Source organism: Pipistrellus kuhlii, unplaced genomic scaffold (assembly GCF_014108245.1).
Source record: "Pipistrellus kuhlii isolate mPipKuh1 unplaced genomic scaffold, mPipKuh1.p scaffold_m20_p_1, whole genome shotgun sequence".
Lineage (NCBI taxonomy): Eukaryota > Metazoa > Chordata > Mammalia > Chiroptera > Vespertilionidae > Pipistrellus > Pipistrellus kuhlii.
In genome coordinates this window covers 177,327,441-177,355,385 of record NW_023425404.1, presented here as the reverse complement: position 1 = coordinate 177,355,385, position 27,945 = coordinate 177,327,441, and the positions used below count along the sequence as shown (strand labels likewise).

Here is a 27,945-nt window from a genome sequence, read left to right as displayed (position 1 = left end):
GCTTTTCAGATGACAACGTCCTCATGACCCACTGGGTCACACATCTGACTGCCAAAAAATCTTTTTAAGTAGTAAGATATTGATAAGGACAATCTTAACAGAATGGGATTCAAAATAAATTAAGTCTAATTTTTTATGATCAAGTACTAAAAAAAAACAAGCATCTTGATGCTTTTAAAAATTCCCCCAAATACTCATCTTTTGAGACTGTCCTAATACATATCTTAAAAGTTCATTTAAAATGGCAAAATTGTGCTTCCCAAAATGGTAATAAATATTACAATTATTAAACGTCAGATTCCATAGGAATCTTTATAAGCATTATTCTCTGAGAAAGTATATAAAACTCCTTTGTGACAGATAGTAAGCAAAAATTGCAATTCATTGTTTTGTGAAGCAAGGTTCTGGTTGGCTTTGGCTCTATCAAATTTCCTCTGGGAAGAATAAGTTCCTCAATGAGCTTCCCCAAAAACATTTTTATAAATTAAAACAATTTAGCTTCTTTCTAGAAGTTAGTCTTGGCTGTATCTTCAAGCTTAGACTACACGGGTATGAAAGGGAGCACTGATCTATGCTGTACACTCAGCGTGCAAACAGCCCAGTAAAAACGCCACCTTTTTGTTCTTAGGCTCTTCATCCAACATGGCTAATGTTCTGGCAAACTCTTCATCTTCATGCAGTTGTCTCTCCAGCTGTAAAAAAGTGTCAATGGAGTGAGTTGTTGTTTTTTCTTTTTTGTAAATGAAAGTTTTTAAATGTTTGATTCAAGATACACAGAAGAAACTGGAAAACATTTTCCAGAAAGCAACTATGACATATTTCCACTTCATATTAACAGTATCACAGGTTTATTTCTCTAAGCCATATTAGATTTCAGAACAAATACATCTAGTTTTGCAGGCATAACAGATAAATTGAATATGTTTTTAAAGCCATATTTCTCACTGGTAAAGTTTGAAAACTACATTTTTTTCTTGGTGGTCTTAATGCAATACTTATAGATCTCTTATTTTTTTAATCTAAACTCTAGAAAAAGCTCTGAAAATAATCTCATCCTTATAGAAAAACAACAGTCTGGAGGGCACAAAAAAGAGTGAATCAAGAAATCAAGCTCTAGCTGGTTTGGCTCAATGAATAGAGCATCAACCCAACGACTGAAGGGTCCTGAGTTTGAGTCCGGTCAAGGGCATGTACCTCAGTTGCAGGCTCAATCCTCAGCCCTGATCATATCCTCAGGTGAGATTAACAAAAAATAAATTGAAAATATAAATATAAAAAGAAATCAAGAAAATTATACATTTCTTTGAAAACATAGTAAGATATACACAAACATAACTATCAATTACTAATTCAAATGTATCTGTTCTGACTTTTGAAAATTTAAATCATCATATCAGAAGTTTTCCTAACATGCTAATGTTAGTACACAGACATTCTCACTTTCAGCAAAATGGAGCTCTTCCAGAAATGTGTAGCGGTGGAATACATTTCTCATTAGAAACTAAAAAATGCCCCCTGATAAAATGGCCTAATGTAACATCAAACAAAGGCATCCCTATATTATTTAAACATATGAAAAAAACTCAAAATCCACCCAATCCTAAAAAGGCTTGGAAAATGGCATAAGTCTGATGAGAACACAGGAACCAAGCCTTTGGTTGTTAATAAATGAACTAAATCCAACTATGCAGAGCTATAAGCAGAGAGATGCACATCAACATATTCTGTTGTCTAATATTTCTTTACCATAACTGCACTACACATCTAATTGCTAAAGTGAATATGAGTAAACCTTCACCATAAAAAGGTCTTTCAAACTCTAAGCCTCCAGTGGCCCTGCAAAATTTATGGTTGAACCCATACCATTTTTCCAAAATTTCACACTATGTAGTACACTTCTAGCACAGAGGATTCTAAATTTTTTAGATGACAGAAGAAATTTAAATACATCCGAAATTCATTACTGGTGATTATGGCATCATATGATCAAAAGCCCTATATTTTATTTTGTTAATATCTTTGTTTACTTCATCTCTAACAGAGCTAATCAGTAACATATAATTTACCGTATTTTTCGGACCATAAGACGCTCCGGACCATAAGACGCACCAGTTTTTAGAGAAGGGAAATGAAGAAAAAAAGATTCTGAAACAAATAGTGTCCTAAAATATTTTATGTGCATTAAAACCCAACATCACAGTCATAAACACATGTAATCAATCCTGTAAAGTAAACAGCAGCATTTAGAACCATTTTAGAGCCGGGCAAACACACAGAGACCACACAGAGCCGGGCAAGTAAAAAAACTTTTTTTTTAAAGTATATGTGTAGGCTATATTTGGACCATAAGACGCAGGGACTTTTCCCCCCCCATTTCTGGGGGGGGGGGAAAATGCGTCTTATGGTCCGAAAAATACGGTATTTGTTTTGAAGAGGGTTCATTTCCTAGATTAAATATGCACTAAACATATAAATGTGACAATATTTTGAGATATGTGATGAAAAGCCCTATATTTTAATACAATGTTTAGCACAGCAGATGGTGTTTACTACATACTAACTTACTGATTTAGTTATTGGATGCACACTTAACTAAAGGAACAAAAAGGTGATAGTCAGAGAAAAAAATGAACTTAAGAGGGATAATCAGGAAAGATATCATCAGCCACTAATACCTTAAAAACTCTTCATCAGACTAATAAATTACCCAAACAAGATACTGGAAAAGTGTGATAGGAATGAGAAAATAGGGAATAGTGATAGAGTACCACACCTGGTTTGAAAAGGATGGGTTAAGCCTCCAGAATTTGGGACAGATAAGAAGTCAGGTACCTAAAAATTAACTCCACAATTCTACCTAGGCTGCTTGTGCTGTCTTGAGTTGTATGGATACCTGGTTTGTAGTTTATGTAATCCAGTGTAATCAAATAAGATGGAAAAAGATTTTGAAAGCCCTGTGAATTGTCAAATTAACAAAATCTGGATAAGTCAGATATATTCCAGAAAATCAGAACACTATTCTCTCACAATAACACACCAAGCACATAAGCAGTGATGGCACAATAGGTGAATGAGGCCATAAACAGCCCTGGCAGGTAGAGTTTACAGCCCACATAAAGGAAGACATTTAGGTAGCAATTATTATACAACAATTATCAATAATAGCTACAATGGGGCACAACTGAGTATAGAAGAGGGGTTTCTAATAAAGCTTAGGAAATATGAGAATGTGACACTTAAGCTAATAAACAGGAAGAGGGTTCAAACAGTAGGTAGCAAGGTCTGGAACCTCTGATGGAGATGCTTACTTGCCTTCCCTGAAATACCAAACTCTCCTCATTTCCCTATTTCATTAGTCACTCTTTTTGTTTGTTTTTAATGTTCTTATTGATTTTAAAAACAGACAGAGATAGAAACATCAATAATGAGAGGGAATCGTTGATCGGCTGCCTCCTGCACACCCCAGACCATGGGCTAAGCCCACAACCCAGGCATGTGCCCTGAACCGGGAATTGAACTGTGTATTCTGTAGATAGAGGCTCAGTCACTGAGCCAAACCAGCTGGTTAGCCACTTTTTCTTAAGTCTCCTTTGCTGGATCCTCCTCCTCTACCTCATCTCTAAATGTTAACAGCGCTCAATCTTGAGGTTTCTTCTCTATTAACTTTCTCTCCCCATGCTCTCATTCCGTTTCACAGGTTTAAATACCATTAAAATGCTAATGATTCCCAAATACTCATCTTCAGTTTAGACCGCGTCCCTGAACTCCAGTTTCCACTATCCAACCACCCACTCTGCAGATGCATTTGGAAGCCTATTAGGTACAAACTTAACATGTCCAAAACAGAATTCTTGATTTCTCTGTACCAGTGTGTTCATCTTAATAAATGAATATTCAGTTGCTCAAGCCCAAAAACACACAGTCTATCTTTGAATCTCCTTTTTCCCCTCATACCTTACCGCCAATCTATCAGCAACAACTTGAAGTTTATACCTTCAAAGCAAAGATTATAACCACTTCTCACTATCTCTTCCATTACCACCCTGGTACAAGCTAACATCATCTCTCACCTACCTACCCCACGCAACAGTGTACAAACTGATCTGCTTTTGCTCCTGCCCCAACATGGTTTATTAGCCAGAATAATTTTTTTTTAAGATCTGTAAATTCTTGTCACATCTATTCAACACTCCAATGGCTTCTCGTCTCACAGAGACTAAAATCCAGTTACTGTCCCAAGTTCTTTGGGTAGGTACTAAAGGCCTGTTGTGACTTAGAGTATTTGCTGCTGGCCATCTCTCAAACTCATCAAACTCAAACTCTCCTACCTAAGGATGCTGGCACTAGCTGCTCTGTTTAGAGGAAATCGGCCTTTGGTGGCCAGCCCCATGGCTTGCTATTATCACTTCATTTTGTGCCCCAATATCACTGCTTCATAGGGGCTGTCCGGACCCCTCTACTTAGAATAGAATACTCATGCTCTTTCCAGCTGGCACCAAGCTATGGACATCTCTCAGCACAACTGGCAGGAGCACCACAAGATCTGAGGAGAAGAAAACTTTACCACAAGAAGTAAGTATATGAGCTGGGACACCCTGCTGCCTACACTAAGATTGGCCCTCGTCGCGTACAGAGTCCACAAGCAGGGAGGTAGCAATTAGTACCAAGCCTTGAGGCTGGACATGGCAACTTCTCCTGGGGCCCCGAGTGTTGTCCATGCAAACAGAGGATTACTGATGTTGTCTATAATGCATCCAACAATTGGAGTCCGCACCAGAACTCCATCGTGCTCACTGACAGCAAGCACGCACTACTGACTGGTACCAAGTCTCACGCTGCACTGCCCCTGGACAACAAGAAGGGGCCAAGCTGACTCCTGAGAAGGAAAAGTTTTTAAACAAAAAATTTAAAAAAAAAAAATCAGAAGAACGATGATGAAATGAAAAAGAATGCCAAAATCAGCAGTCTTCTGGAAGGGCAAGCTTTTTGCGTCCATCCTGCAGTACCAAGCCAATGCGGCTGAGCAGATGACTATGTGCTAGAGGGCAAGGAGCTGGAGTTCTAGCTGAGGAAAATCAAGGCCCAGAAAGGCAAATAAATAAATAAATAAATCCTTTTCCCTCCCACCTTAGCTCATGTAATAATGGTGCTCATTCTAAAAAAGAAACTCAAAACTATCCCTTTATTTCTCTTCAAAGCATGACATAATTATTTTAAACCTGGAACTGTGCTATGCACTCAGTAAGTGTTCAGCAAATGCTTACAGAATAAATATATGGTTTATAGCTCAAAAGGGCACTCTAAATTAGAAACAGATTTAGGGATCATCACCATATCCATACAATTAGAGCCACAGGAGTGGATGAGATCACCCACAGTGAAAAGAAAAGAGATATGACCAAATTAAATTATTTTTAACTATACTAAAGGAGGCTTCCATTCAAAGAAATTTAAGCTCTAGCTGGCTTGGATCAGTGGATAAAGCATCAACCTGCAGACTGAAGGGTCCCAGGTTCGATTCCAGTCAAGGGCACATGCCTAGGTTTGGGGCTCAGCCCCCAGTAAGAGGCATGTAGGAAGCAGCCAATCAATTATTTTCTCATCACTGATGTTTCTCTCTCTCTCTCTCTCTCCCTCTTCCTTCCTCTCTGAAATCAATTTTTAAAAAAAATTTTTTTTTTAAAGAAAAAGTCTCATTCCAAGATGGCTGGCAGGTAAACACCTAGCCACAGCCGCACACAACAATTTCAATAAAATACAACTAAAATATAAAATGGACATTACCCAGAACTACAGGAAAATCGACTGACTGGAAATTCTACAACGAGAAGCAAGGAGAAAACCAGAAGGAAGCGCGGAGGAGCTGTAAAAGCCCAAGGTACGGAGACACACGGCGCCTGGAGAGGACGGAGCCGGAGAGGAGGGCGGCTGAGTGCCTGGCTGGCGTTCCCTAGCGGAAGGAGATAAAAGCTCCAACTGTGTTGGGCCCTAGTTCCGACAGCTCTGAACCCCAGTTCTAGGCCAGAACCTGGGGACTCAGAGGGAGCTGGGCTGTAAGGCGGAACCCCGGGGAAGCGGCAAAAGGAGGTCCCGGAGGCGCACACATTGTGTGCAGAGAAGGGACGGTTTGTGCCGCGGGATTGCCCTGACGGGAAGGAAACAGGGGCTCCAGGCTGCTCTGAACACCACCTCCAACTCCACTTCCAACTGAACTGAACCCCAATACCGGGCTCATTGGGGGAGAGCCTAGACTGTTTGGTAGCAGGCAAAAATCGAGGGCATCTTTCTTTCAGAGGCGCTTGCAACGAGTACTGAAGGACCCGCATAGGGTGGGGCTGATGGAAGCCAAAGCTGTAGGCTCCACCCTGAAACCCTGCTCCATCCAAGCAGAACACAGAGATTTTAAGGCTACCAACTCAGGGAAGCTACGAAAATGCCGAGACAACGAAATAGATCACAAACGAAAGAAATGGAGGACAAAAAGCGACTGGATATAGAGTTCAAATCTACTCTTATAAGATTTTTCAAGAATTTCCTAGAAAAGATGGATAAGACCTATGAGGATATTAAAAGGGATCAATTAGAATTAATAAGAAGTCAACAAGAAATGATAAGGGATCAACAAGAAATGATAAGGGATCAACAAGAAATAAAGAATACATTGACTAAAATAAAAAATATTATACAGAGTCCTAAAAACAGAATGAAAGATCGCAAGAATCAAGTCAAAGAGTTGGAACATAAAGAGCCAGAAGACACTCCTCTGCAAAAGCTAGAAGGCAAGAGAATCCAGAAAATTGAAGATAGTATAAGAAACCTCTGGGACAACTTCAAGCGAACCAACATCAGAATTATGGGGGTCCCAGAAGATGAGAGAGAGCAAGATATCGAAAACATATTGAAAGAAATAGTGACAGAAAACTTCTCCCACCTGGTGAAAGAATTAGTCTTACAAGTCCAGGAAGCGCACAGAACTCCAAACAAAAGGAATCCAAAGAGGACCACACCAAGACACATCATACTTAAAATTCCAAGAGCAAAAGACAAAGAGAGAATATTAAAAGCAGCAAGAGCAAAGCAAGTAGTTACCTATAAAGGAGCACTCATACAATTGTCAGCTGATTTCTCAACAGAAACCATGCAGGCCAGACGGGAATGGCAAGAAATATTCAAGGTGATGAATAGTAAGAACCTACAGCCAAAGATAATCTATCCAGCAAAGCTATCACTCAGAATCGAAGGTCAGATAAAGAGCTTCACTAATAAAAAAAAGCTAAAGGAGTTCATCACCACCAAACCAGAATTATATGAATTGCTGAAGGGGGTTCTTTCAGAAGAGAAAGTAAACAAAGATAAAAATTATGAACAACAAATACGTAACTATCAACAAGTGATTCTGAAAACCAAGGAAATTTAAAAAAAAAATCTGATGAACAATATTAACTGTTGAACATAATAGAATCAGAGGTATGGAAGGGGAGTGAACTGACAATTCTTGGGGAAAAGGGAAGAGGGGGATGTGGGAAGAGACTGAACATAAACTGTGCACCAATGGATGAGGACAATGGGGGGTGGGGAAAGGGCAGAGGGTGGGGTGGAAACCTGATGGAGGAGAGCAATGGAGGGGAGGGGGGAGAAGGAACATTTGTAATAATATGAACAATAAAAATTTATTTTAAAAAAATATTTTTAAAAGATATTTAATAAATCTCTAAAATAATTGTACTCTGCTCTTATCATTTTATATAAATTTAGATATTTATATACTAAATTTCAACTTATTTTACACATAACTCTCATAATGAGGCTCAATCCAAAATTAGTCTAGAATAATCTTAATTGTCTGGATAGACTAACAAGTCAGAACATCAAGTTAATTATATCTAAACAAAATGGCAATACCTCTGCATCTTCATCAAGTTGCAATTGTTTGGCAATGGCTTCATCATTTAATATGGAATCATTTGCATTTTTTGAAGGCTGTATTTCAAAGAAAATCAAGCAAGATCAGCATAAAACTTAGGTTAAATATAAGGTGTTTTTTTCTTGACTGTAGCTGGTTAAATACACCAGGAGAATTAAATGTATCAGTAATGAAGTAGTCAGCCTCAATGCACACCAGCCAGAAAGTCATGTTTGTGACTACTCAGTGTCCACATCCATTTTCCTAATGAGAAATATTCTGCAGAGATGGTTCTCACTTAATTCTATTGAAATGTTCAAGAAAAGTAACCCTCAATCTCTCCACTTTGGTCCCCCCCAAAAAACTTGAAGTTTTCTCCATGGTATGACATAATAGTGAGAATGATTACATTGTCTGATGGAGTTGTAATCAACAAACTAACGAAATCAACAAACACAAACCATTTGGCAGGTTTGACTCAGGGGACTACTTTCACTAGAGTTTGTCTGTATTTCTGTTTCCTATATTTCCAGAAAAATGTAAATCTAACATCAACCAAAGTAGAAAATGTCAAAAGTGTAACATAGGCACATAAGTTATATACTTAGAACCTCATTTGGGAACAAACTTATTATCTAATTTTGTCTACTTGAGGTGAATAGTAAAGTGAGTTTGCATTCTAAGTATTTAAATTCTAAGAATTATAATTTTTCGTGCAATTTAAATAATCTTTTCCCACTTTCAAAAATAAAAAATTAAATAGTCTAACTTCCTCATCCTTTAAAATGATGGCAAATGAATTTTGTCCACAATCATAGAAAATCATTTTCATCAATAAAATATGTTGCCAAAACCGGTTTGGCTCAGTGAATAGAGCGTTGTCTGCGGACTGAAAGGTCCCAGGTTCGATTCTCATCAAGGGCATGTACATTGGTTGCGGGCACATCCCCGGTGTGGGGTGTGCAGGAGGCAGCTGGTCGATGTTTCTCTCTCATTGATGTTTCTAGCTCTCTATCTCTCTCCCTTCCTCTCTGTAAAAAATCAATAAAATATATATATTTTTTAAAACACACACGAACAAAAAAATAAAATATGTTGATCTATTATGACATCCAAATTTCTCCTTATTAATAACAACAAATGAACATTCTTGCTTGCATAATACTCACCTCTTTTCTTTTGCTCGCCACCATCTTCTTATCTGATCTTTGGACACTTGCAGTTCCAAAATAATCAAGCACTGATGTGTGGGTAAGTTTTATTGGCGATAAAGGCTTATTCTTGGTCTTAGTGTTTTCTTCATTCTTTTTTATGTTTGATGCTCCAAGATAACTATTTGTAGATCTTCCATTCTCTTTTGATTTAGAAGCTGCCTTCTTACACATAAAGTCATCTTCTTCATCTTAAATGGAATATAACCAAATATTGTTTGATAAACCATCAATTCCAATAATGTCAAAGAATCACTTCAACCAGCCCTATTTCTTTGGTTCAGTAATTCACAAGAGAAAACACCCTTTGGTTTGGGCTAATATAAAAAAAGAAGAAGAAAAATCTAAAAGGTAATCATGAAGACTATGTCTCTTCACAAGTTTGTGTGTAAAGCCACATATAAATGGATCTTATCTTCCTCTCAGGTACTCCCTTGCTCAACCAGGAGCATCTGCTAAGGTTTTATGTATCAGATTAGAGGCCCAGTGCACAAATTCATGCAGCAAGCAAAGACCACAGATAGAGCGCCCCAAACAGCCTAAACACCAGCTACGTTCTGAGGTGGAAATACAGCTCTACTTCGCTGCCCACCCTCGAACCACCTCACTCTCCCAGAGGCAGAGCTGCTGACAGATAGACAGGCTGTCTCTCCTACCTCAGCCTCACCAGGAAAAAATATGGCCGTGTTCTGCATGAAATTCAAGTATGTACTTGCATCAGACTAAGCAAAAATTGCAGACATGGCCCCCTTTTCTCTGATAACCATAAATAAATAGCTCTCCAGGCCGCGTGGAAAGGAGCAATTCTACTGAAATAGTTATGAAAGGAGAAAAAAGACTGACTTGCTTGATTTGATGCTTACTTAGTGCTCTGTGATTTGTGCATTTCCCTATACTCCTTACACTTATGGGACTAACATGAAAAAAGTCAATTCCTGTTCCTAAGCATGGGTCCTTCCTATAAATATAAAGGATCTCATTAAGGTGACTACTGAAAAATATGGTGCTCACTAAAAATCACAGGCATATCTGAAAGCATTATGTCATCTTGCCTTGATAAAAGTAGAAAACCTGGGGGGGAAAAAAAAAAAAAAAAAAGCACCGTTCTGCTGTTACTACAGTATGGCTTCTGAACTACTTTAGGCCCTGGCCCGTGTGGCTCAGTTGGTTGAGCATCATCCCTGCAAGGAGAGGTCGCCTGCTCCATTTCCCGTCAGGACACATTCCTGGGTTTTGGGCTCAATCCACAGTGGAAGCATGCAGGAGGCAGCCGTTCAGTGTTTCTCTCTCACTCCTTTCCTCTCTTCTCTAAAAAATCAATAAAGACATTAAAAGGAAAAAAAAAGAAAAAAAACTTTCGCCCTTTGTAGCCTTAAAAAGGCTATACTAATATATTATGGAGAAAGAAGGCAAAAGAGGCCAAGGATTAGAACAATGCAATTAGCTGCCTGAAAAAGGCAGTCATTTAGCAGGTGTTTCTATGACCATCCTCATGTAAAATAAATATTTTATGAACCTACACAATGTGTAGAGATTAATGTTCCAAATAAAGTTATGGTTGTCTTTCTTTTTCAACATTTGTTCTTATTTTCTAATAGCCTAAATTTGTCAGAAGCCAAAGGCAAAATGTGTTCTCTTCTTCCCAGAAACTTGTAATAAAGCAATGAAAAATAAACCTAAGTCAAATTTCTGACATCTAGGTGAAAATCATGGACAACTGAACACTCAGAATCTCCCTCTAGGCAATCTGTCTCCTTATAAAAACGCCATTTATTTTTATTTATATCCAACATAACTGCAAATATGGTAACAATCACCAAATAAGAGTATTATCCAACATACAGCAGAGGAACTGGCTGGGAGAGAAGATGCTTTGCCACTCGGAGTTAGACGCATTCATTTATTCAAAAGGATAACAAATGGTGATCTCCCTCCTGGGGACACACCCATGCCTTTCCCTCCCCCCACCCGGCCCTGCACCACCACGGGCACATTACCTTTAGCTTCCTCACTCCCAAACTCCAAGACTCTTCCTTTACCTCTAAAACGTGTTTCCTAAGCCCCTTTCTTCTAGGAATTACTGTTTCTGCCTCTTAATTTATCCAATAAATGTTCTCTTACCAAAATAATAATAATAATAATAATAATAATAATAATAAATAAATAAATAAATAAATAAATAAAAGGATAACAAATAAAAGTAACGTGCAGATCCATATAAAAATCTATTTACAAGCCAAAGGGGGTGGGGGGAGTATAATACTGGAGTTCATACTGCTAAGAGTTTGGGATTCTGATTTTCTTTCCTTCAGTCTGGAACACACAAAAAACAAACTAATAGAGAGCATGCTAGAAAGATCTGATAACAGAGATGTAAAATAATTTATTTACCAATATGTCAAAAACTGAAAGGGAATCTGAGCCTTTTTCTACAAAGTTCCTTTTCAATACTCCTTCAGTCAATAAAACCTAAATTGTCATTTTGGTTGTAGAAGTAGAAAAAGTCTCATGCGTGTGCCAAGTCTCAATAAATATCTGTTAGCCTGGCCAGTGCGCTCAATGGTTGAGGGGTGACATATGAACTAGTTCAATTCTAGGTCAGGGGACATTCCCGGGTTGCAGGGTCCCCGCATGCATAGTAGCCCATTAATGATTCTCTCAACACTGATGTTTCCGTCTCTCTTTCCCTCTCCCTTCTTCTCTGAAATCAATAAAAATATATTTTAATAATATATATTTGGCCCTAGCCAGTTTGGCTCAGTGGATAGAGCGTCAGTCTGCAGATTGAAAGGTCCTGGGTTCCATTCCGGTCAAAGGTACATGCCCCAGTTGTGGGCTCAATCCCCAGTAGAGGGTGTGCAGGCAGCAGCCAATCAATAATTCTCTCTCATTGATGTTTCTATCTCTCTTCTCTCTTCCTTCCTACTCTGAAATCAATAAAAATATTTTTAAATAAAAATATATATCTGTTAATTAAGTGGATGGAAGTGAAATGAAACATACCATCTCTTCACCATTTCTGTAATGAATCAGATATCCTATACTTCAGTATACAGGAAAACTCCCACAACAGATAATTATTTGGATTTGACTCAATATGTCAATAATGCAGAAATTAGAGACCCTGCCATAGCCTATCAGAAGAGAATTTGGTGGATGTCCAGACATCCCTTGTTCTAATATTCATCTCACCTACTAGATGCCACAGTACCCAACAGTGTGATGAACAAAACGTTTCCAGATACTGCAGAGGTCCCTTAGGAGGCAACATCATCCTTGATTGAGGGGCACTAATTATGGCAAGATGAAGAAATGCAAGATAAATAGCAACAGCCACCAAGACTTATAAGTAGTGATTGAACAGCTATTCATAAGAAATTGGACAGCTAGACCCTGGGTACTGACAATGGATTGTGGCAATTTTGTCAACTTTGTAAAAAGTTTATTTGGCCCTTAATATTAAACAATTTTACTAATGATTCAGAAAGAAACACAAAGACAGGTTTAGCAAATTTGTAGAAGACATGAAGTTAAATGATATGGAAAAAATAAGTGGATGAGAGACACTGAAAGAACTACTGGGTTCTTCCACAGGGAAGCTTTGTACAATCTTAAACTGAAAATTGCTTTTTTTACTCTAGTAATGTGTAACTTAGGTACTTTAAAATAATATTAAAGACTTCACTCACCCTCAAATATGCTAACCTAGTTTCTTTTCTACAGAGTGTTTAGCCCACAATCAAAATTAATTTTTCTAACAAGTTCAAAGAAATGTAATAGACAGTGCTTCGTTTCCTCTCACTTCGAAGAAATTTTTCTCTTTCAATAACTCCAGGTTTCCCTGAAAACATCAAAGAAAAACTCTCTATCCAACAAAGAATCCATTCCTATTTGTCTGTACACAAAACTGTATGTCTCTAAAAACTAGCAAAAAGAATACTATACATACATCACCAATAATATTTTCTGCTACTATTTTCTCAAGTCACAGGTCACTGATATTACATAGTAACCTGGAGAATACATTTCTAGTTTTTTTTCATTTAGCGTCAAGAGCACTACCTACCTCTGGAATTACATATTCAATTAAGATGATCAGTCATAAACAATTCTCAACACAGAAAAAACTCCCATCATTTTCAACCAAACACTAGACCCTGATGAAACTCGATAGTACAAGGTCATCTTTGCCAAACAAAACTCAAGGTCTCTCACTTCATTAAATAGCTAAAAGTAAATATATTTACCCAGTACAACAGTATTTGGTTTTTACCAACTCACAAGAACTTTTTACTAGAGTCAATGGTTAGCTATGAAGATATTTATCAGCAGTTTTTTCCTTTTCCTGTATTTGGGAGAGTCATGTAGTTAGGTACTTTAAAAATCAATAAATAATGCAAGATAGATTTAATAAAATAAAATGGTGAAAAATATGTCATGGAACTAAATGATAAGCCTAAAGATCTGTACAATAAGATAGCCTAAGAACTATATAATAATATAAACAAAAGCACTTGAACCAGGTTATTTTCTAAATTAAGGTGGTTTCCTCAATATGTTCCTCATTGTTTATAAAACACTATGCAATAGATATAAAATGTAATTTTAAATTTTCTCATAAAATATTCACATTCATGTTTTTAAAAAGGGTGAAATTAATTTTAACAACATACTTTATCCCAATATATCCAAATTAATATCACTTCAATATGTAATCAATATTTTTTTAAAGATAATTTACCTTTTTTTATACTATGTCCTTGAAATCTGTGTTTTACACTAAAACCACTCTCAATTTGGTTTAATCATATTTCGAGTGTGCAATAACCACATGTAATTAGCATTACTTGACAATGCATATAACATAAATGACGTGAGTCAAATACAATTTCTAAATTTCTAAAGCACTATTATATAATGAAGAGAGCCCTAAGTACTTAGGCAAAAGCAAAATGTCTTCAGCATAACCTTCAAGGGCAGATATAGGCATACAATAAAATCAAACATAAAAATAACAATTAATACTTATTGAGCATTTACTACGTGCCAAGACCCTATTTTAAGGCATTATCTTACTTGATTATCACAAAGGTCTCTGATGTGGGGACTAGTAATATAAGCATTTTATAAATGAGAAAACTAAGACACAGGGAAGGTGAATGAAGACTTAACCCAGGCAGTCTGATTCAGGAGCTCATGCTCTTTTACACACTACACCTGCTATGCTGCAAGAAAAATACCCAAAATAACAAAGGTTGGTGTATAAAACATAAAATATGGAACAATACAGCAAAAATCCTTTCTTTGGGAATTAACAGGTTTTAAAGTGGAATCATGTCACATAACCCTTTTCCACAACAATATCCAATCTCCAACTATCGGGTCTAGTAATAATTAATGTCGTTTTTAAACATTCGTTTAAAATCTTGCTTGGCGTTGACTTGTATGGACATAACCTTCAAACACGTGGTATCTACAGAACGTGTGAAGTGCAATTAACAAGTTTTGCTTGAAAAAGTTTGTGTTTGGTTTGGTTTTTGTTGCAAAACTAGGGCTAAGAAGATGGCGGATGAAGAGCATATTCGGCACTGCATGCTTTACGAGTTCCAATTAGGAAGAAAAGCAAGTGAGACTGCAAAAAACATCTGTAGTGCTCTTGGTCAAGATGCAGTTAGCGCCAGAAAATGCCAGCGTTGGTTTGAGAAATTTCGTGAGGGAAATTTTTCATTAGATGACAAGAGTGGTCGAGGCCGTGTGTCCAATTTTGATCAAGAAGCTCTTCAAGCTCTTTTGGTGCAAAATCCTCAAATTACCCAACAAGAGCTTGCGACAACTTTAAATTGTTCACAAAAAACAATTTCCAATCAATTGTGTGCACTTGGCAAAGTCCAAAAGTTTGGAAAATGGGTCCCTCATGAGTTGAGCGACAACAACCATAATCAAAGAGTCACAATTTGCAGTTCGCTCCTCTCTCGTCAAAACCGTTTGCCGTTTTTAGAGCAAATTGTTACCGGAGATGAAAAATGGGTGCTGTATGTTAATTTGAAAAGGCGGCCTCAATGGTTGGACAAAAATGAGGCTCCGCAGCCCACACCAAAACCTGACTTGCATGCGAAAAAAGTGATGTTGTGTGTTTGGTGGAATTTTAAAGGAATTCTTCATTATGAACTTTTACCATCTAACCAAACCATTACAAGTGCAGTGTATAGTGCCCAATTGGAAAGGTTAGCCCAAGCTTTAAGAGAAAAAGAACCCGCGCTGATTAATCGGAAGGGCGTAATTCTTCACCACGATAACGCATGACCGCATACTGCAAGAATCACTGCTGAAAAACTGCGCCAGTTGGAATGGGAAGTTCTCCCTCAACCTGCATATTCTCCTGATATTGCCCCTTCCGATTACCAAAGTTCTTTGCAAAACTTTCTTCTTGGAAAAAAATTTAATAATGAAGAATGCCTCAAAAATGCATTGACCGAATTTTTTGCATCAAAATCACAAGAATTTTACAACAGAGGGATGAAAATGCTTCCTGAGCGTTGGGCACAAGTAGTAGAAAACAACGGCAACTATATTGTTGATTAAATTTTGTTGTATTGTTTAAATAAATTCGATTTAAAAAAAATATATTAGAAAACAACATTAATTATTACTAGACCTAATAATACAAATTTTAATTCAGAATTTTTATTTTTAAATAATTATCACCACAAATATTTTTTTAACTTTATACTGGTAATCTGAATATTTATTTATGATCCAGTACTAAAAATTTATAATTTTAGCTTAACAAAAGGTGAAGGATAACAAAAGAATCATTTTAAGGTCAAGAACATTCCAGATTGTGTATTAATTTCAAGAGACTGCACTTGTTTATTAAAATTCATTATATTTTTTATTTTATTATGCTAGTTATATTACAGACTTATTTTTTTTTAACAGTTTCATTCTCTTTTACATATGAAAGAAAAAGAGCTTATTTTCCTCTCATTCACCTATCATATCAAGGAATAAAAAAGTATGAGGAGATAAAACAAGCAAGAGCTAGCTTCTTTCCTAATTCTAAATTCTAAGAAAAAGCAGAATACTATGTAATACTGAACATCATATTAGATGGGAACAAGGTGCCCCAAGATTTTTAGCTAAAGCCAGAGACAATGCTCACTTTCACAGGTCCATGCCATCAGCAGAAGGATATAAACATTGCCTACTGTTTATAAAATTTTCAGTTAAAATTGCTGGCCATCTCTTTAGAAAACAATGTTCAAAAATACCTGGTCTGAAATAAACAATCCCATGTTAAACAGAATCTGTGATGAGAGCTTAACGTGTCTGCCCCTTCTGTGTACCCAAAAATCACCCGACAGCGACAGCCTTGACCCAAAGGTGAAGGCCATGACTGTCTGCTCACTAACCATGCTGTCTCTGGAAAGCTTGATCACACCACCTTCAGTTACTTAATAAACCTATCAACATACTGTTTTTAGAATCCCTCCCACACATTCAAAACTTCACTCAGGTAGCCAGAGGGAGGGAAGGGGACTCTTAATACAAGAGTTCATTTACACAATGTGCCTGAACAGATATTTAGCAATAGAACAAAAAGGTAAAAGAGTTAATCTGCTATCTGCCATAATGAAGAAATAACTCAGCTTACCAAAAATTTTACAAGTAATATATAGTATTCCCATCACATACATTTTGTCTTTGTCTGAAGAACGTCATCAAATAAATTGTCTCAGAGAACTTACAAAACTAATCTGTGTACTTTTTAAAATATACTTCTTTATTGATTTCAGAGAGGAAGGGAGAAGGAGAGATAGAAACATCAATGATGAGAGAGAATCGCTGATCAGCTGCCTCCTGCACACCACACACTGGGAATTAAGCCCACAACTCAGGCATGTGCCCTTGGCTAGAATTGAACCCGGGACCCTTCAGTCCGCAGGCCAACGCTCTATCCACTGAAACCAAACTGGCTAGGGCCTGTGTACTTCTTTTTCTTTTTTCCTCTGACTGCCTACATGTCAGTCACTAGGTCTGGCCCTTTCATATGTATCACCATCAAGTCTTCCCAACAAGTCTGTGCAATCAGTGTTTCTGCTTTAAAGAAAGAGAGGCAGACTCACTGAGCATTAACTCAAAATCACACAGCTGTTAAAAGGGAACCAAGAAGGTACTCTCCAGGCAGAGCTTCTGACCTTCCAAGTCTCAGGTCCTTCTACAACACACAATGTTTTTTCCTACTTCATTCCCCATTTACTGACTAATTTATCTATCATGTGTACCTTTTATACTCGCAAATAATGGCCCATACATGTAAGCAAAGTTTTAATGTTACTCATATCTCTGCACACCTTAACCTTTATTTGCACAATTCAATGAGAAGCACAATAACATAACACACATTGCTTCTCTCTAAAACACTAAACACACCCAGTATCCTTACCTGTTTCTGAAATGTACGTAACAGGATCCTGCCGTAGAATTTTACCAGGCTTAGACAATGGCAATTTTTCTGGTTGCTTTTTGGCATTTTTCACCTGTACTGTCTCCTCTGACTCTGAATCTGTATATGAGAGGAAAAATAAAATAAAACTTTGAAAGAAATGTAATACAATGTGTTTTTAAAGTGATTATTGTTAACCAATTCCTCAGGGTCATCCCTTTTGAAGCACATCTCTTTTGTAATTCTCACGGATTACTTCTTTCCCAGTGTTAAGCCTTTTATTAGTTTTCTATTGCTCTTGTAACAAATTATCACAAACTTAGAAGCTGAAGGCAACACAAAGGTTTCATCTTACCTTTCTGTAGGTTAAAAATCTGAGTTTCATTGGACTAAAATCAAAGAGTCAGCAGGACTGATTCCTGTCTGAGTACTCTAGGGCAGAATCTACCTCCTTGCCTTTTCCAATGTCCAGTGCCTGCTAGCATTTCTTCAAGGCCCCTTCTCCATCTTCAAAACCAGCAACATTAGGCAAAGCGCTTCTCATGCTGCCATGTCTCCAGTTCTCTGGCCTTCCAGTCAATCTCTCTTTAACTCTCTTCTGCTTCGCTCTTCCTTGTTACTACACTGGGCCCACCCAGATAATCCAAGACAATCTCTCCAATTTAAGGCCTTGTGATTAACAACTTTAATGCAACCTTTAATTTCTATTTGCTTTAATTTCCATTTGCCATGTAAACTAACATATTCAGAGGTTCCAAGAATTATGGCAGACATCTTTGAGGGCCACTATTCTGTCTCCTTCCACCTAATCACCCAGAGCCCTTAAATACAAATCAGGACAAAGTGTAAGTACCCAGTCCAGTACCTAGCACAAAATAAGCGTTTCATGAACGTAAGTGTCCTTCCTCTTGATGGTGCATTTAGAAATCCTATCTCATACTACTCTATATTGTATCCAAAAATTATTGTATCCAGTTTCCAAAAAAGATGGAAACTCATGGGAAATGGGGATATGTGCTTTTTTCGAATTTCTTATGCCCTGGTCGGATGGCTCAGTTGGTTGGGGCATCATCCCATACACCAAAAAGGTTTCAGGTTCCACCCCCCATCCAGGCATGTACAGGAGGCAACTAACGAATGTTTCTCTCTCTAAAATCAACTTTAAAAAAAATATCCTCAGGAGGGGATTAAAGTTTCTTACAATATACAGCAGTAAGACTCAATAATCACACAAGTACTTTTAAAATTGAGTCCCAATTCTTTGTCATCACTATCAAAATTTTGACAATCTATAAATGCTTCCTTAGGTTACATTTTTAATTTTAGACTTCACACCAAATGGATTTTCTCCACAAAAGCAAAACATAAAACCTTCTTTGACCTACCATTATTTAAAAATATAACAGGCATGCATAAAAACTCATATTCCCTATCTTAAAGTTATATTCAAAGAAAAACTTTTACAATTGTGTTTTTCCTATTTTAAATGCAACAAAAAAGAACAAACTCAAAAGCACAAAAATTTAAATTTAGCTCTCTGTTTCTAAAGCAATATTCTAAGGCACTATTTTTCAAGTTAAGCTTCTAAGAACCTTAGCTGGACAAGAAGGTAATATTTTTTTTAAGTAATAAACTCAAAGTAAGTTGAAGACATTTTATATATACTATACATGATATGTCCCTCTCTAAGAAAAATCTTAAATGCATTAATCTAGATAGGATCTGATAAAGTCTGCAGTATAATAAAACTGGTTTTTACCGAATCGAGCACAGAGCCTTCTCACATGAGCACCTATTACCATCACAGATAGCTGTGTATCTCAGAACACTGGTTTGAAAAACTGTTCTAAAAAATAGAAAATAATTTTAAAACTTTAAAGCTCCTCAAAAGAAATATTACCTGAATCATAGATGATCCTCTTTTTCCTGTTTGGTTGCTTCTGTTTAGAGTCATCATCTTTACAAGAACTATTTACCTATAAACATCACAGTATAATTAGAACATAAAGAAGCCTATATAACTTAGTAGTTTTTTCCTCATTAGATTTAGGCTCAGTGATTCTCAACTAGAAGAAATTTTGTCCCCAGGAGTCATTTTTGCATGGCAGCGGCAGGGGAGAGGAGGCTAGGTTTAGTGGCATCTAATGGGTAGACTAGAGATGCTACTAAACATCCCATAATGCACAGGACAGTTATCCACCAAAAGAATTATCCAGCCCAAAATGTTAGTAATGCCCTGCTTAGGCTAAAGAATAGGCCAGACAATATACATTACTTATACATCACATCTCTAACATATTCAAATTTTCTAAAAAGCAGACAGGAAAAAAAACTGACAGAAAAAATCAATTGAAGTAGGATCCTATTTCTAGCACTTATAATAAAACATCAAAAGTATAAAAACAATCCACTAACTGCCGAAACCGGTTTGGCTCAGTGGATAGAGCGTCGGTCTGCGGGCTGAGGAGTCCCAGGTTAGATTCCGGTCAAGGGCATGTACATTGGTTGTGGGCACATCACCAGTGGGGGGTGTGCAGGAGGCAGCTGGTCAATGATTCTCTCTCATCGATGTTTCTAACTATCTGTCCCTCTCCCTTCCTCTCTGTGAAAAATCAATAAAATATATATTTTTAAAAATAATTCACTAACTTGCAAGGAAATGATAATTCGATAATTCGAATACACCACTGGACTAGAGGACAGAATCAGAAGCAATTACTATAACTCAATAGTAAGAGAAGAGGGTATCCAAAAAGGGAGAGAGCCACAGAAGGAAAAGTCCAAATCCTATCAATAATCTTAGACAAGTCTAGGACTATCTCCTAAAATATGTATGCATGAAACAACTCCAAGTGTCCGGCTAACATTAAAAGAACTGAACAAAGATTTCAGCTGCTGCCCATCCCAGGGAATACAAGAATCTGGAGTTTGAGTTCAGCAGTTAACTGCCTGCTAAATCAAAAGAACCCAAAGTACCTACACTATATCATTCACACTGGCAACAGTAAAAACCAGAATACAAAGAAATAGGAAATATGAGCTGATGGTAGTCAATTTCATGTAACAACTTGACTTGGCCACAAGATGCCCAGATATTCTGAATGTTTTTATGAATTTAAGTTTTGGGATAAGTTTACATTTAATTTGATAGAGTAAGGCAGATTGCTCTCCTTTCTGTGGGAGGGTCTCACCCAGTCTGCAGTATAATAAAACCAGGAGAAAAGGTACTGAAGGCCTAAAGAAAACAAAAGGCTGACCCTCTCCTAAATATAAAAGAATTCTTCTTTCCTGACTGTCTTCAAGCTGAAGCATCAGTTTGCCCTGGGTCTGCAGCCTGCCAGTCTTCAGGTATGAATAACACCACTGGCAATCCTGATTCACACAGGCCTTTGGACTCTGAGTTGAACCTCACCATCAGCTACTCTGAGTCTCCACTTTTCAACTGTGGGTCTTGGGACCTGTCAGCCTGTATAATCAAGGAAGTCAATTCTTTAAAATAAATCTCTTTACACACACAAACAAATACTTTACTGGTTCTATTTCTCTGAAAAACCCTAATACAGATTTTGTTACTGAAAGTAGAGTACTACTGTAACAAACACCTAAAATATGGAAGTGACTTTGGAACTCGGCAATGGTAGAGGCTGGAAGAGTTTTGAGGTACATGCTTAAAAAAAGCTTAGACTACTGGGAAGGGACTGATGGTAAAAATATGGACGTTACAAGTGATTCTGGCCTGACTAGCATAGTTAGCAGTTGAGCACCAACCTATGAGTCAGGAGGTCACAGTTCCATTCCCAGTCAGGGCCCGTGCCTGGGTTGCAGGCCCAATCTCCAGTGGAGGGCATGCTGGAGGCAGTCAATCAGTGACTCTCAACATTGATGTTTATATCTTTCTCTCCCTCTCCCTTCCTCTCTGAAATCAATAAAAATACATTGTTTTAAAAAAGTAATTCTGGCAAAGTGTCAAGGATAAAAGGTGAGAACTATAAAGAAAGCCTCTATCATCTTAGAGAATATATGTATCATCATGAACATAATGTTGATAGAAATATAAATATTAAAGGTCATTCTGGAAAGGTCTTAGGCAAAAATGAGATTAGAAACTGTAGGAAAGGTGATCTGTGTTATCTATATATATAAAAGCCTAAGCAACCGTTATTACGGAACAACCAGAGCAACTGGTCACTATGACGCACACTGACCACCAGGGGTCAGACGTAGAAGCTGCCTCCACCCCACAGGCCCCAACCTCTGATGGAGCCTGTCAGCCAACCTCCTGGTCCTTCCACCCCGAACTAGCAGGTCCCAATCAATCAATCAGGGCCAGGCTCCTGGCTGGAACAGGGAACCAAAAGTGGGTGACAGCAGATGCAGACAGTAAGGGAAGGAGGGGGGAAAGGGGGGAATGTGAGGAACCACATGGTGGTGGCAGTGACAGCGCCAGAGCAGCAAGGGAAAGAGGAGGCAGGTAGGCAGGGAGGCAGGGTACCTAATTGGCCCTGATCATTGGCCAGGCCTAGGGACCCCACCTATGCACGAATTTCATGCACCGGGCTTTTAGTCTATATATATAAAAGCTAAGCAACTGGAATGACCGGTTGACCAGTCGCTATGACGTGCACTGACCACCAGGGTGCAGATGCTCAACACATGAGCTGCCCCCGGCTGTCAGTGCGTTCCCACAGCCAACCTCCCACGGCCCCTCCCCGCAGCCAGCCAGCCCCCAAGATGGCCCCAATAGCCAGCCAGTGCACCGGAACTCTAGTTAAATAAAATTCTTGCCCAAGGAAGACAGGCAAAAAATAATAATAAAGCTTTCCAAAGCCTTTTCTCCCCAGAAGTCCAATACCATTCATCTGGGTATAGGGATTCATGTCTCTCTCTGAGCAAACTTTGGTTTTAAAGTTTTTACAAATGCAAAGTGTTCCATTGCTACTTCAGGAAAGCATATGATTTCAATAATCCATATTAATGAGAAATAAGTACTAGCTCATTACTTTCCTTCTTCCTCTGCTAAATGATTTGAAATCTGTACTTACTCAAGTCCTATTGAGTCTAGGAACTGAGTTGATTTAACCTTTCATACAATTCTAAATTATATTTAGAAAACTTACCTTGATTTCCTTTATTCCTTTCTTTGCTTTTGGAGTTTCTTCAGCAGACTTTGTTTTCTCATTCTTCTTTACTGTTTCACTTGCAGATTTCTTCCCACTTGGTATAACCCCAAAGAATTTCCGAATATCCTATAAGCAAAAAAAGATTTATAAACAAACATTAACTGCATAATTTCCATTGTAAAAAGGGACACCTCTATACACACATTGCTTTACCTTGAGTAATTTCCTTCTTTGTTAAATATATTATTTATTTATTTATTTATTTCAGAGTCAGGGAGAGGGAGAGATAGAAACGTCAAAGATGAGAAAGAATCACTGATCGGCTACCTTCTACATGTCCCCACTGGGGCATGTGCCCTGACCAGTAATCAAACCATGACCTCATGGTTCATAGGCCAATGCCCAACCACTGAGCCACGCCTGCCAGGTGAGTAATTTTACTATGGTAACATAGTTCCATATGTAGCAGCATTCTTTTTATATGCAAAAGTGAACTGATAAAATTGCCTGAGTTAAAAATGATTTCCCTAATGAAAAACAATATTAATTCTAAGAATCAGGCCAAAAATAAGTCATATTTTGCCGAACCTGGTTTGGCTCAGTGGATAGAGCTTTGGCCTGCGGACTGAAAGGTCTCAGGTTCGATTCTGGTCAAGGTCATGTTCTTTGGTTGCGGGCACATCCCCAGTAGTGGGTGTGCAAGAGGCAGCTGATTGATGATTCTCTCTCATCAATGTTTCTGACTCTCTATCCCTCTCTCTTCCTCTCTGTGAAAAATCAATAAAATATATATTTTTTTAAAGTCATATTTTTATTAACACTGGCACAATTACTGAAGTAGCAAGTAATAGGTATTTATTGTTCAATCATGTACATATTCAGATCACCATCCCAGGCACAGTAGCAAAGAAGATGAAGAGTTGAAAAATATAATCCTTGTCCACAGGATTTACAATCCAGCTTCAAAGAATAAATGTTACAACCCTGATCATTTAAGACTTTGACATTATTTTCCTTTATATGAGTGTGCCAAGTTCTGAAGAAAAAAAATTTTGATGCTTATTACAATACTAGAGGCCCGATGCACAAAACTAGTGAATGGAGGAGGGGGGGAGGGGTCACCTCAGCCCAGCCTGCACCCTCTTCAATCCAGGACTCCTCAAAGAATGTCTGACTGCTGGATTAGGCCCAATCCCCTAAACTGGCAATCGGGACATCCTTCTCACAATCTTGGACCACTGACTCCTAATCGCTCACCTGCCTGCCTGCCTGATCACCCCCAACTGCCTCCTTCCTGTTGACCTGGTTGCCCCCAATTGCCCCCCTCCACCAGCCTGGTCACCCCTAACTGCCCACCCTGCCAGCCTAGCCACCCGTAACTGCCCCCCTGCCGGCCTGGTTCCCAACTGCCCCCCTTGTTGGCCTGGTCGCTCCCAACTGCCCCCCCCCAGCCTGCTTGTCCCTCATGGCCCCCCCACCAGCCTGGTCACCCCACACAGCCTGCTGCTCAGTCATTTGGTTGTCCCTCACTAAACCGCCTTGGTCACCCCATTCAGCCTGTTTCAGATGTGACGGCCCTTGGCACTTTATATATATATATATATAGATATATGTGTACACACACAACACACAGAGATGTGTGACTAAGCCAAAAAACAAAGCAGATAAACAAGGTACATGGACATGTTAAATTCTGCCAAAAAAGATTGAAGACTTCCCTGGTTTTAAACCCTCTTATGTAAATTTCCCAATATAAGAAAGTCGCAAATCTATCCTAATAAAATCCAAGTCTAAAAAATACTCTTGATGGCCCTAGCTGATTTTACTCAGTGGATAGAGCATCGGCCTGTGAACTGAAGAGTCTTGGATTTGATTCCAGTCAAAGGTACGTACCTTGGAGTTGCAGGCTTAATCCCTGGCCCTGGACGGGTCAGGGCTCATGTGGGAGGGAGGCAACTAAACAATGTGTCTCTCTCATATCGGTGTTTCTCTCTGTGTGTCCCTCCTTCTTCCTTCCACTCTCTCCAAGAATCGATGGGAAAATATCCTCAGGTGAAGAGTAACAACAATAACAAAATACTGTTTATGGAATGGATACCTCAGCTATGAAACCGGGATATTTGTGTCAGGTGCTAAAGAAGAGATGGATGATTTGACCCAGTGATCCCACTTCTAGGAACATATCCTAAGAAACCCGAAGCACCAATCAGAAAGAATGTATGCACCCCTATGTTCTTAGCAGCACAATTTACAATAGCTAAGATTTGGAAAGAGGCCAAGTGCCCATCAGTAGATGAGTGGATAAAAAAGCTGTGGTACATTTATAGTATGCAGCAGTAAAAAAGAATCTCTTGCCCTTTGAGACAGCATGGAGGGACCCTAGAGAGTATCACAGCAAGTGAAATAAGTCAGTCAGAGAAAGATAAGTATTACATGACTGCACTCATATGTGGAATCTAAGTAACAAAATAAACTGATGAACAGAGTAGATCCAGAGACATGGAACAGAGAGTAGAATCTCAGGGAAAACAGGGGAGGGTGGGTGGGTAGGAGGTAACCAACCAAAGACCTTGTATGTATATATGCATAACCCATGGACACAAACAATAGGGTGCTGAAGGCCTTGGGGGGGGGCGGTCTGGAGGGTTGGGGGAGGGGCAGTCGTGTAATAATTTCTTATTTTTAAAATATGTTTTATTGATTTTTTTACAGAGAGGAAGAGAGAGGGATAGAGAGTTAGAAACATCGATGAGAGAGTATCATCAATCAGCTGCCTCTTGCACACCCCCTACTGGGGATGTGCCCACAACCAAGGTACATGCCCTTGACTGGAATTGAACCTGGGACCTTTCAGTCCACAGGCCAATGCTCTATCCACTGAGCCAAACCGGTTTCAGCGATATGTAATACTTTCAACAATAAGGAGTTATTTTTAAAAAGAGGAGGAGGAGATAGGTAATAAAGAAAGCCACAGTCTTCTGTATAACTTGCACAGAACTGAATTTCAGGCTGACAACTACTTACATTACTGCTTCAGGAGGAAATGAGAATTTCAAATTAGGTTTTCACTATTGACATTATCAAGTAATTCTTCATTTCAAACAGTGGTGATTGTGTTAAATACAGACACACAGGCACAGAGTGCACATGCATCATGGAAATACCAAAACTGAACATCAGGTTTAAAACAGCAGTGTTTTTCAATGTTTTAGAACCACAAATGCTTAAAACCACAAAGAGAAAAAAAATTCAGGAAATGAAAGTGTTGGTAAGGTTGAATAACTGCTGAGTTCTGAGTTAGGTCTATACACACTGTTACTCCTCCACATTGTGACAACCTTTTCTTCCCAAGTAATTCTATTCACACCCCCGTCCCATCCTTTCCCTGTAGTCTGCCCAATAGCCCCACACTCCCCATGCCTTATCCCTGATGGCAGCAGAAGAGTTAAAGAAATCACAGTTGATGCAACTCAACACACACTAAAAATCTAAGCTTTTGGAAAAGAATTTTCATCAGAATGAAAGCCATTTTACTCATACCTTTTTAGTATTACCTCTAATGTGAGCAGCCATGTTGTGTATAAATATCTAAAAGGCAAAAGTCACCAATCTGGCCTTACTTTATAGAATGTGACTTCACCTTAGTCTTCAATTAACATTTTCTGTTTAGTATTGCAGGTCTTCAAAGATTCAAAAAACTATTGAAGAACAAGTCCAGTGGCTAATCACATTTTCAAATAATGAATCTAAACAGCAGAATAGCCCTAGCCGGCTTGGCTAAGTGGATAGAGTCTCAGCCTGCGGACTGAAGGGTCCCAGGTTCGATTCTGGCCAAGGGCACATGCCTGGGTTATGGGCTTGATCCCCAGTGGGGGGCATGCAGAAGGCAGCCGATCAATGATTCTCTCTCATCATTGATGTTTCTATCTCTCTCTCCTTCTCCCTTCCTCACTGAAATCAATAAAGAAATACATTTTTTTAAATAAATAGCAGAGTAAGCAGAAAAAGGCATATTTTGAATTTACTTTAATATTTTGGCAAAGAGAAGGCTTTCCAAGCAAAACATCAAGACTAGAGACCATCCATAAAAACAGATTTGACTACATAAAAATAAAAGTTGCCATAAACCAAGTTAAAATACAAGCACCTAATTTAAAAATGTCTACAAACATTATATACATACATACATATATATATATATATATATATATATATATATATATATATACACATATATATATACACACACATATGTACTTTGCACATTAGCCATATATATGTATCACCTCGGGAGTTTGACTGGGAGACCAGGAGTTTGATCACTCGCTATGACATGTGCTGACTACCAATGGGTGGTGTGGAATGAAGGCAGTCCCCAGTCAGCAGCTGGCAGCCAGGAAAGGAAGGCCCCTTCTAGCAGCTGGAAGGCCCCGATTAGCCCTGATCACCAGCCAGGCCTAGGGACCCCACCTGTGCACAAATTTCGTGCACCAGGCCTGTAGTGTTAAATATAAAATGATTCCTACAAGTCAATAAAAGATAAACCAATAAAAAATAAAAGCTACTAATAAGCAAATTATAAAAGAAATGTAAATATCCAGCATAAAAAAGATGCTCAACTTCACAAATAATAAATAGATAAATTAAAACCGGATTACTTTTCTCTAAGTTTTAAAAGACTGATAATGCCCAAACTTGTCATGAATGTGGGAAAACAGACGTTCACACACTACAAATGCTGATAAAAGTAAAAATTGGTGCAACCTTTTCACAAGACAATCCAGCAATATTATCAAAATTATAACTATGCACACCCTTTGTCTCAATATTCCATTTCTAAAAGAAATAAAGATACTTTTATTTGGTGAAACCAAAAGAGAGTTAGTAATTAACTCTTCTTACTTCATTCTTCTTCTTAATTTAACTGGTCAGTTCAAAGAATGCAAAAAATATAGGTAAAAATCATAAAGTGAAAACTAATTTTAGCAGAGATGGCTAATAATAAGTTTTTCATGATTTTACTTAGAGCTATTGGGCATAGATTTATCTCTTTTGATGATCATACATAATAAACAGGGCAAATATAATGATACATCTCCATTTTATAGATAAGTGGAACTGTAAGTCAAACACACACAGGCGTTTTGTGTTTTGCCACTTATTACTGATGAATTACTTGATTTCTCTGCCCCTTTGTTTCCTCGTGTTGCCACCTGCCTCAGTGGATCCCTATAGGAATTAAAGGCAGCCCACCAAAACCTCCAG

The 27,945-nt window shown here is 38.2% G+C and overlaps 1 protein-coding gene across 7 annotated transcripts in view; it reads right to left on the bottom strand.

The window, feature by feature from the left end:
• RFC1 (replication factor C subunit 1) overlaps positions 1–27,945 on the bottom strand; it is a 66,617-nt gene that overhangs the window by 25,763 nt on the left and 12,909 nt on the right. For 5 of the 7 annotated variants that reach the window (XR_006740108.1, XM_045573382.1, XM_045573378.1 and 2 more), the window contains exons 2-7: positions 22,678–22,806; positions 19,461–19,536; positions 17,561–17,680; positions 9,073–9,305; positions 7,903–7,980; positions 615–692 (exon numbers count right to left, since the gene is read on the bottom strand). Coding sequence is in view for 6 of the 7 variants with exons in the window: in XM_045573382.1 (XP_045429338.1) it covers positions 615–692; positions 7,903–7,980; positions 9,073–9,305; positions 17,561–17,680; positions 19,461–19,536; positions 22,678–22,806 (714 nt within the window). In the remaining variant the exon portion in view is untranslated. Of the gene's footprint in view, positions 1–614; positions 693–7,902; positions 7,981–9,072; positions 9,306–13,361; positions 13,460–17,560; positions 17,681–19,460; positions 19,537–22,677; positions 22,807–27,945 lie in introns of those variants that run through there. The other 2 variants (XM_036418536.2, XM_036418526.2) reach the window with 2 other exon arrangements.